This window comes from Mus pahari, chromosome 14, assembly GCF_900095145.1.
Source record: "Mus pahari chromosome 14, PAHARI_EIJ_v1.1, whole genome shotgun sequence".
In the NCBI taxonomy this organism is placed as follows: domain Eukaryota; kingdom Metazoa; phylum Chordata; class Mammalia; order Rodentia; family Muridae; genus Mus; species Mus pahari.
In genome coordinates this window covers 86,599,049-86,611,837 of record NC_034603.1, presented here as the reverse complement: position 1 = coordinate 86,611,837, position 12,789 = coordinate 86,599,049, and the positions used below count along the sequence as shown (strand labels likewise).

Genomic DNA, 12,789 nt, shown 5'->3' with positions numbered 1-12,789 from the left:
CCTGGAACTCACTCTGTAGACCAGGCTGGCCTCGAACTCAGAAATCCGCCTGCCTCTGCCTCCCAAGTGCTGGGATTAAAGGTGTGTGCCACCACGCACGGCTTGACTCTTCCCTCTTTTTAAAGTCAGTTTTTTTCTTTAATACTTTAAGATTTGTTATTTTTATTTATGTGTGTGTGCGCACATGCATATATACGGGTACCCAAAGAGGCAAGGCCAGAGGAAGGTTTTGGATCCCCCTGAAGGTAGAGATACAGGCATCCGTGAGCTCCGTGATGTGAGTGTTGGGAACCAAACTTAGATCCAGTGGAGGAACAGTGAGCACTCAACCCTCAGGGTCACCTCTCTGGTCCTGGAGCTTTTCCAAGGCAAGGGCTAAATTCAATCCCCAGTGTCTCACACAGCCACGCCCACACTCAGATCAGCTTTGTTAGGTAAATGTAAGGATGGCACTGAGAGCTGTTTACATTGTACGTACCACCTTAGTGGCAGGATTGACAAAGGATGCCATATCTAGGCATCTAAGATTGTTTCTATCCCCAGCTGGCTTATAAGTTTCACGAATCAAACAAGGCTAAATTCTTAATGATTCCTAGGTAAACTGCATTCACTTTTGACCACCTTAGTTGTAGTATGCACTCAAATTTGTACCTATGTAGCAAAGTGGGAATGTTTCAGGGAGTTCAATACATCCACTGTTCCAGTGAATTTCATTATTAATATCATGTAGCCCAGGCTGGTCCTGAACTCACGGTGGCCTTGATCGTCTGTCTGTTCCTCTTCCTTCTCCTCCCCAGTGCTGAGATTATATATGTATGCCACTATGCTAGCAGCTATGGGCTTAAAGCTCCAAATGACACAAGTTTTGATTCAAGAAGGCAGAGTGGAGGCTGAGGGCCTGGCCCTGAGTGTTCCATGCAGCTCTGTGTCTGATCTGAGGATGCTATATAAGCTCCTCTCTAAACACGGATTCCATACCTACCATTAATTCCTCCCGTGAAGACACTTTCATGGTCAAGAGCAGGAAGTCCTTCAGGTAGCTCTGCAGGAGTTCCTGCTGCTGTGCCACAGGGAACTGAGCGAGAAACATGCCCAAGGGAGTTTTCTGGAAGATTTCCACGAACTTCTTCGAAAATCCTACAGAGGGGAAGACAAAGAGGCATGATGAGCAAGAAGAAACTGAAACCGAGTGTAAAGAAGTTACTGCCCCCAAAAGGAGCCATTATCCAGGCTGGAGGTGGCGACTCTGCTGAACTGGAGCCCAGGGACAATGTGGTGCTCGCCACTGTCCAGGTGGTAGGGAAAACAAAGAAGCAGACCAGAATCAAGTTAGGTCGCAGACAGCCAAGCTAGCCCTGAGGGGAAAAAAACACCTGAGAGCCGCACCTGTGCCGAGCAGCACCTGTGCCGAGCCGCACCTGTGCCAAGCCGCACCTGTGCCAAGCCGCACCTGTGCCGAGCAGCACCTGTGCCGCACGGCCAGCATTCCAGTCGGGGAGGAAGGCTGCTGCTCCTTGAGCAGAGGCCACAGCAACTAGAGCCCCGCCTTCCCACAGCTCTGCTCACAGGCTGCCCTAGACAAGCATGGGCAGATGGACCATAGGCACAGGACAGGAAGGTGCTCCCTCAGGAGAGACAGCAGATGCAGACCTGGAAACCAAGGTCAGTGTGGAGTGGCTGCACCAGCCTCTGATGAGCGCTGAGAGGTACTTGTTGCAGAAAATAACTTTTCGCAAGATGTTTGGCTGCCATTTTTTTCTAGACAAACAATGGCCAAATCTTTGACATGTGAGAGCAGGGTACTTTGTGACGAGGAGGACCTTGTGGCTCCATGAGGAAAGGATGCTTTGCTCTGGTTGCCAGCACTTCCTTACGAAGTTCACAATGGAGACGTCTAGAACCAAACTCTTTCTCTGATGTAACATGACCCATTTTGTCATGCCTCCAAACAGTGACTAAAGGTCACTATAAAGACTATCCTAATCTTGTCAGCTAGAGACTTATAACCCTTGATTGAGACTTACTCCTTCAACAAAACTTTAATTTATGGTTATATGTATTTGTGCATACATATGCATGTAGTGTGATTTATTTTGTGTATCTGGCCCTTTAAAGCATCCCCAGTTGCTAGTCAACTGGCCCTTTAAGAATTCTTAGCTATTAGAACTGTTTGTCCCTAAGACCATCAGTGTTGGTTGCCTCTTGGATTTCCGGGAACAGGACGGGTTTTTAAAAGCCAGCTGAGGCAGAGAAAAAGGGATGAGGGGCTCGCAGAGTGAGAGGGGAAGGCAGTTGGTATGGAAGACATTGTTAGGTGACAGATGAGCCAGGAGAGGCTGAGCTGAGCAGATAAGCTGCGACAGTTGTAGTTTGGAGTTGCTGGTACTGGGAGAACTGGGAGAAGGGAGTGTTAAGCAGACTGTTGGGGAACCGAGGGAGGAACAGTTGGGAGAAACCTTGAAGGGGCTGGGCTGGAGACTGGTTAAGAAAATTGGTTATTGTTTGTAAAACACACATACACACACACACACACACACACACACACATGCATGAACACCGCACCCCCCCCCCCACCAAAACACTTTACACATGCACTCATGTACCACAGCACATGACAGGATGACTTGGGCAATCAGTTCTCTCCTACTATGTAGGTCCTGAGGATTGAACTCAGGTTAGCAGGATTAACAGCAGGTCCCGTGACTCACTGGGCCATGTTGTTAGCCCTTTCACAGAAATTTGAAAATGGAAGAATGATATACTGGAGACTACTCCACATCTAGAGGGTTAAAACTTAAACCTCCAAAACTGTCCTGCCTTGAAGGGGTTAACTCATCTGCAGTGCCTTGAGGTAGCCATGGGGTACCCTCACCCTCAGTGTCTGTGATATACTGAGCCTGCACCCAGAGCTCCTCCAGGTAGTCCCTGATCCTCCAGCTGAAAGGGACAGCATTGCAGGCATCCTTGAGCAGGTTCATGTGGCTCTGCACCAGGATGAAGGACATCTCACTGTTGGACCTGCAGCAAGGCAAAGGAGAGTACGGCTGGTGAGATGGAGCTGGACTGTGGCTGCTGCGCAGAGCTGACAGCACATCTCAGTCCCGAGAGAGAGGCTGTGCTGGAGGATAGCCCTGTACTTGCCTATGTGGGGTAATATACTAGGCAGCATTTCAGTACAGCAAGGGAACAAGGATAGACACACTGAGGTAGCAGGGGAGGCATGGTTGTCAAATCATGCTGTACAAGCACGAGGACCCACCTGAGTTTGGATTCCTAGCACCCACTTTTGAAAAAGTAGGTGCAGTTGCACACACTTGAAATCCCAGTGCTGCGAAGGCAGAGAGGAGGAATAATCCCTGGTCTTGGCTGTCCAGTCAATAGGTAAGCTTCAGATGAGAGAATCACTCTCAGAAAACAAGGTGGGGAGTGGAAGAGATGGCTCAGAGGTTCAGAGCACATTCTCCTCCCTCAGAAAGCCTGAGCTCAGTTCCTAGCACTCATACCACATGTAGCTCCAGCTCCAAGGGTTGTTCTTGCCTCTGTGAACAACTATGTAAACACACACATACACCTTTAAGGAAAGGTGTAGAATGATGAAGGGAGAGAGCGACTGTTGCCCTTGGCCTCCTCATACATGTGCACTTATGTGCATAAGCACATAAAGTTAATAAATTTTTAAAATAAAATTTAAAAAATTAAACACAGGGCTAGAGAGATGGCTCAGTGGTTAAGAGCAGTGACTGCTCTTCCAGAGGTCCTGAGTTCAATTCCCAGCAACCACATGGTGGCTCACAACCATCTGTAATGGGATCTGATGCCCTCTTCTGGTGTGTCTGAAGATAGCTACAGTGCACCCACATTTAATAAATAAATAAATCTTAAAAAAAAAAAAAAGGAAAAAAGAAAAAAATTAAATGCATGGTATTGTAGGTCATGTGGGTAGCGCGGGTGTTTCTAGGTGAGGGATTTGGCTATAAAGGAACTCAAGGGAAACCCCTATCTACAGACAAAAGAAAACGTGGAAGCAGGAGACAAGTAAGGCGCCAGGCCTTCTGTGCCCGTTCTGCCCGTCCCCTTCTCTGACTGTCTGATGCTCAGGAGTCTGACCATAGCTTAAAGCCTTGTGTGAACATCAGCTGCACTCATATTATATCATATTATATTATATTATACTTAACTAAGCTTCCATCTCCATTTAGCCAAGAGCTGGAGAGGTGGTCTGGCAGTTTCCAGTGCTTGCTGCTCTTCTAGAGGACTAGAGTTCTGTTCCTGGTACCCACATTGGGTCTCTCACAACTGCTTGTAACTCTAGTTCTAGGGGAACTGACACCCTCTTCTAGGCTGTATGGGTACCCACACATGTTGCAACCATACACTTTTCTGTATCCTGTGTTCTTCTTTTATGTACTACTTAGTAGTCTGTATCCTGGAGCCCCACAAGGTCAGGCCCTGGATGGAGACTAACACAGGGAAGGCAGGCACAGGTTCTGCCAAGCTCAGCATCTTGGCACAATAGACCTAGTGTCCTGAGCCATCACATATGCTCTCAAAGTAGGCAAATGGGACAGTAGAAAGTGACCAAAGACCTCTCAGGGGTGTGATGAGCATTGTCTACGGCTATGACCCCCAGCTGCACCTGGCCCCTATGGACAGTGCCTGCCTCTCTGGGGAGAGAATAAGGAGCTGCTTTGTTAAGCACCCATCAGTGACCTTCACTTATAAGAAAGGGAGTCACTTACCTTGTGTTATTCAACACAAGAGAGATGTTCAGGAACTTAACATCACTGTAAATAAACATCCAAAGATCTTTAGCCCAGGCTGGTGAATCTGGCTGGACCAGTAGCTCCAGGTTGCCATCTCTATCAATGTGAGATATCATGCTCGCCAGGATGGGGGTGACCACATCTTGGACCCGCTTCCAAAGGGTATGCCTGCAACAGGGACAGAGGGAACCCCCTGTGGTTAGGGTAACAATGACATGCATGGCTGCCTCCACATTCCCTTCCTGAGGTCCCCACATGAAAGCCAGAGCAAGAGCTTTCCAACATTTTCAAGAATGGGAAAGCAACTGGAGAGATGGCTCAGTGGTTAACAGCATGAGCTACTCTTCCAGAGAGCCTGGCTTGAGTCGTCACACGGGGCAGCTCACAACTACCTGTAACACTAGTTCTACGGGGTCTGCAGGTAGTGCACAGGTGCACACACATGAAAAACACTCATGAACATAAAGTTAAGCTTTTTTCTTTTTCTTTCTTTCTTTCTTTCTTTTTTTTTTTAAAGATTTATTTATTTATTATATGTAAGTACACTGTAGCTGTCTTCAGACGCTCCAGAAGAGGGTGTCAGATCTTGTTACGGATGGTTGTGAGCCACCATGTGGTTGCTGGGATTTGAACTCTGGACCTTCAGAAGAGCAGTCAGGTGCTCTTACCCACTGAGCCATCTCACCAGCCCCTTTCTTTCTTTTTTTAAAAATACGAATACACTGTCACAGTCAGATCCCATTACAGATGGTTGTGAGTCACCATGTGGTTGCTGGGATTTGAACTCTGGACCTTCAGAAGAGCAGTCAGGTGCTCTTACCCACTGAGCCATCTCACCAGCCCCTTTCTTTCTTTTTTTAAAAATACGAATACACTGTCACAGTCAGATCCCATTACAGATGGTTGTGAGTCACCATGTGGTTGCTGGGATTTGAACTCAGGACCTCTGGAAGAACAGTCAGTGCTCTTAACCGCTGAACCATCTCTCCAGAAGCTTTTTTATTAAAAACAGAAGAAGGGGTGGTGGGGAAAGAGGGTTGCAAACAGGATCACAGAAGATTAGAGGCAAAGCTGGGGGTGACCTAGTCTCACAGCTGTGATGAAACAAGCGTCAGCAAGCCAAAGGCAACAGCTTATCTTTATATGTAGCTGGTTCTAAAACCAGTCATCCATTTCTACAATTAATGAAAACAATACCCATATTCACTGAGAAAGAGACTTTCTGCAGCTAGCAACAAAACAAAGCCCCAAAGCCAGCTTCCTCCAGTCAGGTCAGTCAGGAAGCACTTCCTGAGGCATCTGTGCTCTGCACGCGTGCTTGAGATTGCCACGGTCACTGTGTGAAGAATGACCCAACATGGGCTGCTGATGTGCTTGGAGCTGGGATGGGAGGCAGTGGCAGAACAGCACCTTACCAAGACCAGGGCCTAAGTTCACCCTCTAGCCCCATGCCAAGGGGATACACATACAGAATAACTAAGCCTATAATTGATTATAAAACTATAATAAAATAAAAGAACTATTAAGTAACCTTGGAGATTGGTATCTAGTGTTAGTATCTAATCTAGAGAATTTGAATTGAAGAGATGTATCTACTGGGGAAGAAAACACGCCTCAGTGGACAAAACCATTTCTTTCCTTAAGCATAACCAAGAGTGACAGACAAGAAGAAACAAGGACAAAGGTGTGAGGGGAAGGCCGGAAACAAGCTGGGGACAGCTAAGCCGAGGCTAGGAAAACCTCACTGCCAACAGACTGCAGACTCAAAACTCAGGATGGTGGTGAGTTCAAGCCAATCAGCACAAGACAGACAAATGGGCTTCAAGGGCTGCCATCGAGAAAACATATAAATATGTTAAGCTGGGCAGTCGTAAGCTGTTCCTGGACACTCTAGTGACCAGAGTGAGAGGCAGCCACTGGCAAAGCTACAAAGATAACACTGCATTGAGAAGCCAGGCTGCCACCTTGACTCCGAATCCCAAAGACCAAAGTCCAGATCAAAGGGGTGAAGAAAAAGGAGATGGGTTTATGGATTTTAAACATATTTGCAAGATGAGGAACAGCCACAGGAAGCAGAAATACAACTGGATTTGACAGCAGGTCTTACAGAGCCCTTCAAAAAATGGAAAGAAGCAAGAAAGAGGATAACGAGATAATTGAAACAGAAAAGCCCCAGAGAGGAGCCAGCACCAGCTTCCGGTGCCACAATATCAGTCATCCCCAATCAACAGAGTCAAAGGCCAATACAGATCTGCCTCTCCAATGGGATTCATGTTGATAGTATGGAAATGAAGACAACTTTGGAGGGCGGCGTGGGGGGGGGAGGGGCTAAGGTCCTCCAGAGACCTGTGGTACCTCAGCTCTCCAACACAGGCTCTTCAAAGCTCCTCACAAGACCAGAGGAAAAAGTCAGTTTTGTGGAAAAAGACCCATAGACAATAAAGTACTCTCCTGGTATTAATTACCTCAAGCAATAGGTGTCACTGTAAGTTCAGGGTCTCAGCCTCTGAGAGCATCACTTTCTATGTCTTATGATATTGACAAACACCTAGATGAAGCTTGGGGTTTCTCTGAATATATTTATTACAGAAAAAGTTTAAATAAAATAAAAGACCAGCAATGTCCCACATAGCCATGATCCAGGTTCACTTAAGGCCCTCAAGAGGGCAAGTTCCATCTCAGATTTGTTCAGGGCTACAGGAAGAAACACCTGGGCACTCATCCTTGATAGAAGATTCACACCAGCAGGAGCACATCACTCAGAGTCCCACCAGCAGGAATACATCACTAAGAGTCCCACCAGCAGGAGTCCCACTAGCAGGAGCACATCACTAACAGTAACTAATACCACCAGGAGTACATCTCCAAGAATCACACAAGCAGGAGGATGTCACTAAGAGTCACACCAGGAGGAGTACACCAATGTCATCGTGCAAAGGCCTCCATACTTCTTGCTCCTTTTCCCCTTGTACCTGAAGGTGCCTGCCTCCTGCAGGGCGTCCTGGTTGGCAGCCTCCCTGGTGACCCACTCTTTTAAACTTCGGACCTGGTTCTCTTCTTGCTTGTTTAGAAGAACATGGAGACGCATCTTAGATTCCCGCAAAAAAGAAGCTGTGAAGACAGGGCCTGTTTTGTCAGCTCATCATAGTTCTTGACACAACTTACCCAAGAGGAAACCGCTTACCCTTTGGCCAGGCAAATTCTATAAAAGAACCTGACAGATTACCATGGATTCCAACTGCTGCTTCTGTCAAGCCCAAGAAGCCTGGAAGGGCACCCTGTCCACATTAGGTAGATGACTTAGCACTTGGAGCACAGTGCTTACCATTGCGTGTGTTATCTTCATTTAAGAGGTCAAGAAGAATGGTGACTCTTCTCATGTTGCGTGCACAGCTCTCATTCTGGTCCCTGAGCATCCCCACAGCACTCTGCACACAGCTCTGCACCAGTCTGGTGGTGTCTAGGAACTGTGAACACTGAGGAAGAAAATAAGACTTCTACTGTGCCGATTCCAGTCTGGACAAAGGCTGGGCCACCCACACAAGATGGCGGTTCAGTGTGAGCAATCATGTGGCCCCAGGTGGTGGTTAAAGTTGGCAAAAGTTACAGTAAAACCTACCGGCCATACCTCCTGATGGCTTCAGCAAGAGAAGCAAGGATGCAGCGTAACTTAGAGGGGATGATTCCCTTATACATCCAATGTGGAAGGGGAAAAGGGCTCAGATTAACCCCACTGTCTCTTCCCCCCAAGCATAAATACTTAACTCCCAGGCAAGAGGTCAAAAATGCAGCTCAAGCGTCTCCCTTAGCTCATGGCAAAAGCCACACTCACATCACAGCCTCCTGGGTCAGAAGCCTTTTTCATCTCCTCTGAATTGTCCACTTCCATTTGTTCCTCTGCTGCTTCCTCTGACTGGCTTGTCTCTATCTCCATCTCCTCCGCTGCTAGACAAAAGGCAAGGCAGACATGTTCAGGTCAGCATGCAGGATCAAACTGTCTGGGTTTGTACCCAGAGTGGGACTCGCCAGGCTTCTTGTCCCTAGCTGTAGAGATGGCTCTACTGAACATGTGTCTTGTAGATCAACTCCAGCTCCAGGCTCAGGCACCTCCGAGCCTGGGCTCTAAAAGCTGGCAAAGGAATCATACTGTAGCCTGGCAAGCTGTGGCATCTCAGGTGGCCTTCCTCTTGGCTCCAGCACTGCCATGAACTCTGCTGAGGGTCGGGGCTGGAACAGCAGAGTGGCCGTGCATCCAGCACCAGACCTGGCATTTCCCACACCATGACCCCAGATGACTGTCTTGTGACTCACGCTCAGGTTTGTCCTCTGGCTTGAACAGCTGGCTGATGGTGACATTCTGCAGTTTGGTGACATCTGAAGCCATAATTGCTGATCTGCGAAGATCATCAATATGTACAGACCGCCATAGCCCTGTGAAGAACAAAGTCACTGGAATCTTCTACAACTTAGCTGTTTTCATCTAGTCATTTATAAACAAACCATAATATCAACCTGGGTTTTTATGTTAATTTCTTTCTATTCATTATTACTTTGTATATGTAAGTGTATGTACTTGTATGTGTGCTCCTGTGTGGACTCGGAAGGTAACCTGTGGTCACTGGTTCTCCCCTTCCATCGTGTAGAGAGCCTGGAGAATCAAACTCAGATGGTCAGGTTCCAAAGCAAAGCAAGCACCTTTACCGGCTTAGTCACCTAAGGGGCTGGCCCAGAAATTTATTTATTTATTTATTTATTTATTTATTTATTTATTTATTTATTTATTTTTATGTTTTTGTTTTTTCGAGACAGGGTTTCTCTGTGTAGCCCTGGCTGTCCTGGAACTCACTCTGTAGACCAGGCTNCCTCGAACTCAGAAATCCACCTGCCTCTGCCTCCCAAGTGCTGGGATTAAAGGCATGCACCACCACTGCCTGGCCCAGAATTTTTTTTTTAATGATTAATTTTTATGTACTTGAGTATTTGACTACATGTATATATGTTCATCACATGTGTTCCTGTGTCCTTGTAGGTCAAAAGAAGACATCAGACCCCCTAGAACTGCAGATATAGACGGTATTGTGTTGGATCAGTACCGTCTATAACACATGGGTGTAAGAGTCCAACCCAGGTCCTCTAGCCAGAGCTCTTCCTCTCTGAGCGAACTCTCCAGCCCCCTAGCACCACTGCTGACAGAGTGGTCAGCCCCCCAAAGTCTAGGCATTCGGATGTGAGAAAGCATAAGGCACGTCAGCGAAATCCACCTAAGTACTGTCTGAGACACAGTAATCTCTTAGAAAGGGTTAGGGTGGCTCCCCACTCACATCTCACTGTGGCCGCCACACTATAACTAGTAAAGGCGCAGGAGGCACTGGTATTTCTGACTTGTGGAACACACCTGTCTCATAGCAGGGGAGAGCTGGGTAGTGATATAAAGATAACATTTCTCCCACAAAAAATCTGTGCACAAAACCAAAGGGGAATGAAGGTAATGCTGGTTTGTTGGTGCTGGTGGGGTGGGAAACTGAAACGGAATCCCCATGTCATAGAAGGCAGGAATCAGAGGCAGGGCTCACCTAAGGTAGATAAGGGACTGCAGAAGCAACTGTGGTATGCCCAAAGCTTGCTTGTTTGCTTTTTTGCTTTAGATAGAAATTGTTTTGTGTAATCCAGGCTGGCTCTGTACCTGCAGCCCTCCTGCCTTAGCCTCTAGAAATCTGGGATTACAAGTATGTGCAACCACCATACACAGCTAGCTGTGACTGGGTAAGAAATCAAATTGCCCCTCAAAAGTATTGTTGGAATTCAAATTCTAATTTCAGACACGAATTCACATAAGAAATACCTCAAATACTACTTAAAACAAAACAAAACAAAACACATTCTTCAGTGCTGTGGTCCTACCTCCATGGAACCCCACGTATGATGTACCGCTTCCCATTCTCGACAGTTTCGTGACAAAATAAACAAAGACGAAGTCTTTTGTTCCATGTGTTTTGTTGACTTCATTGATGGCAGTATACCTGTTTAGCAAACACAAATCAATACCGTGCAAACAAACCCCTGTTGGGAGCTGGCTGGCATGTGCCCTATGAGCTGGCAGGGGCCAGCTCAGTCTCCCACTCTTAGGAGCATGAATGCAGTTCACACCCTTAGGATGAAGTGGGCTCACATCCCACCCTTCCCAGAATCCTCTGCTCAGGATTAGAATTTCTTCTTGAATATAACCCCGTGCTTTCTGGGCTTTGCCCTGCTGTGACTTGGGCTTCTGACCTTCCTATGGACCCCTAAAGAGGGCTATCATTGTAGCACAGTGGTGGGAAATTGGTTTATTAACATGTGAGGTTCAATACTAGCCACACACATAAAAACTATATACACATTATATACACACCACATATATACACACACTTACACTCATACTACACACACACACACACACACACACACACACACACACATAGTCTAGTTATTGCCCTTGAACTTACAATAAATTTATATCATACAATTGAAAACTGAACAAAAAGGGACTACAAGCATGTGTCAAGGTTATTGCTGACAATCCTAGTAATGTTCTACTATTGACACTTCTTGTGTTTAACAATTTTGTTCTTTCCCCTACCTGCCTGTATGTGTTTGTATGTGTTGTGCGTGTGTGTGTGTGCGCGTGTGTGTGTGCGTGCGCACGCGTGCGCGCGTGCATGAATATGTGTGCATGAGTGTTGAACTCAGAGATAAACCTCAGCTATCATTCCTTAGGAGTGGCCCTTCTTGATTTCGGCCAGTCTCAGCAGGCCATGGGGCTCTCTGGTTAGATAAACTTGCTAGTCACTGGGCCCAAGGATTATCTGGCTCTGCCTCCCCAGCACTGGTGTGTGCATCACCACACCCAGCTTCTACAGGAGTGCTGGCTGGGACTGGATTCAGTTGTCTTGCTAGCCTCTAGAACTCTAGCTTTTTCTTTCATTTATACAGTCATCTGGGGAAATGAAGAGAATATTCTTGTTAGTGTGTTGTTGGTGACATTGTGCTGCTCGAAGGGAAGAGTTTTTCTGAAGCTGTGCATGAGTGTTTGTTCCCCATGTTGTTTCTGGGCAAGCACTGAAAACATACTTGGCAGAGGCTACGAGTTGCGCACTACGGATGCCATCGTCAAAGTCTGCCTGGATGACTAGGATTTTACGTTTGGCTGGGTTCATTAAGCAGGAGCTGGAGGAGAAAGGGAATAGATTAGTGGGTGAGTTCACCTTCCTGAAAAATGGATAAAGGAATTCCTTGAAGCATGGGTGAGGCCAAGGCCGCACAGAAAAAAAACATGCAGAGAGGTAGAATTGTAAATGGCCAGCAAGGCTGCCTGAGGAGACTGAGGGCCATGCTGGGAAGCTTTTATGAGAGGAATAGAGTAGTGGGTACAGGGGCACAGCGGGATGCCTAGACACGACCCACGTGAGAGTGACACAGCCTTCCAGTTCATTAAGCAGTGCTGCTAGTTACAACTCTGCCAACGCACCTGCCAAGGGCGAGCCCTAATGAATGGAGCTAGCAGGGCACCTCACCGGACATCCTTAAGGAACGAATATTCAGTGTCATATTGCTGTAGTGACAGCACCACAGGCTTCGAGGCCAGTCCTCTCAGCTCAGATGCTAGGACATCACAGTCATTTCCAGTCAGCAGTCTGGAGAAAGTGGTGATCTGCAAAGAGGGAGACGAGCGTTGACAAGAGCGCGGTGGGAAGGCCCATCTTCTCAGGACAGAACGGAGAAAGGTTGGGCCTGCTCACCATGGGGAGAAACATGAGGAGGTTGGCCTGCTCACCATGGGTGCACATGGCTCAGTGTGCAGCAAGAAAACCCAGGCCCAGAGTATGGACAAAGACAAGGACTGAGGGGCTAGAAGGTATCAGAGAAGAGACACGCCCTGACAGATGGCTTAGTTTCCTCCCTGCTTTGGGCCCCTCTGTAGTCTCTGGATACTTTAGGACTCACCATAAATGTCACTTCTTATAAACCAGTGGTTTCCAAACTTCCT

General features: G+C 47.2%; 1 protein-coding gene and 1 long non-coding RNA gene across 8 annotated transcripts in view; one reads left to right on the top strand and one right to left on the bottom strand.

Moving 5' to 3' along the window:
* Rnf213 (ring finger protein 213) overlaps positions 1-12,789 on the bottom strand; it is a 96,252-nt gene that overhangs the window by 26,869 nt on the left and 56,594 nt on the right. For 5 of the 7 annotated variants that reach the window (XM_029545940.1, XM_029545939.1, XM_029545941.1 and 2 more), the window contains 10 exons: positions 12,317-12,453; positions 11,874-11,969; positions 10,665-10,783; positions 9,075-9,194; positions 8,596-8,708; positions 8,089-8,239; positions 7,736-7,874; positions 4,740-4,931; positions 2,873-3,018; positions 983-1,137 (listed from right to left, as the gene is read on the bottom strand). In XM_029545940.1, coding sequence (XP_029401800.1) covers positions 983-1,137; positions 2,873-3,018; positions 4,740-4,931; positions 7,736-7,874; positions 8,089-8,239; positions 8,596-8,708; positions 9,075-9,194; positions 10,665-10,783; positions 11,874-11,969; positions 12,317-12,453 — 1,368 coding nt within the window. The remainder of the gene's footprint in view (positions 1-982; positions 1,138-2,872; positions 3,019-4,739; positions 4,932-7,735; positions 7,875-8,088; positions 8,240-8,595; positions 8,709-9,074; positions 9,195-10,664; positions 10,784-11,873; positions 11,970-12,316; positions 12,454-12,789) is intronic. The other 2 variants (XM_029545943.1, XM_029545945.1) reach the window with 1 other exon arrangement.
* LOC115065357 overlaps positions 1-12,789 on the top strand; it is a 60,526-nt gene that overhangs the window by 31,908 nt on the left and 15,829 nt on the right. The window lies entirely within an intron of this gene.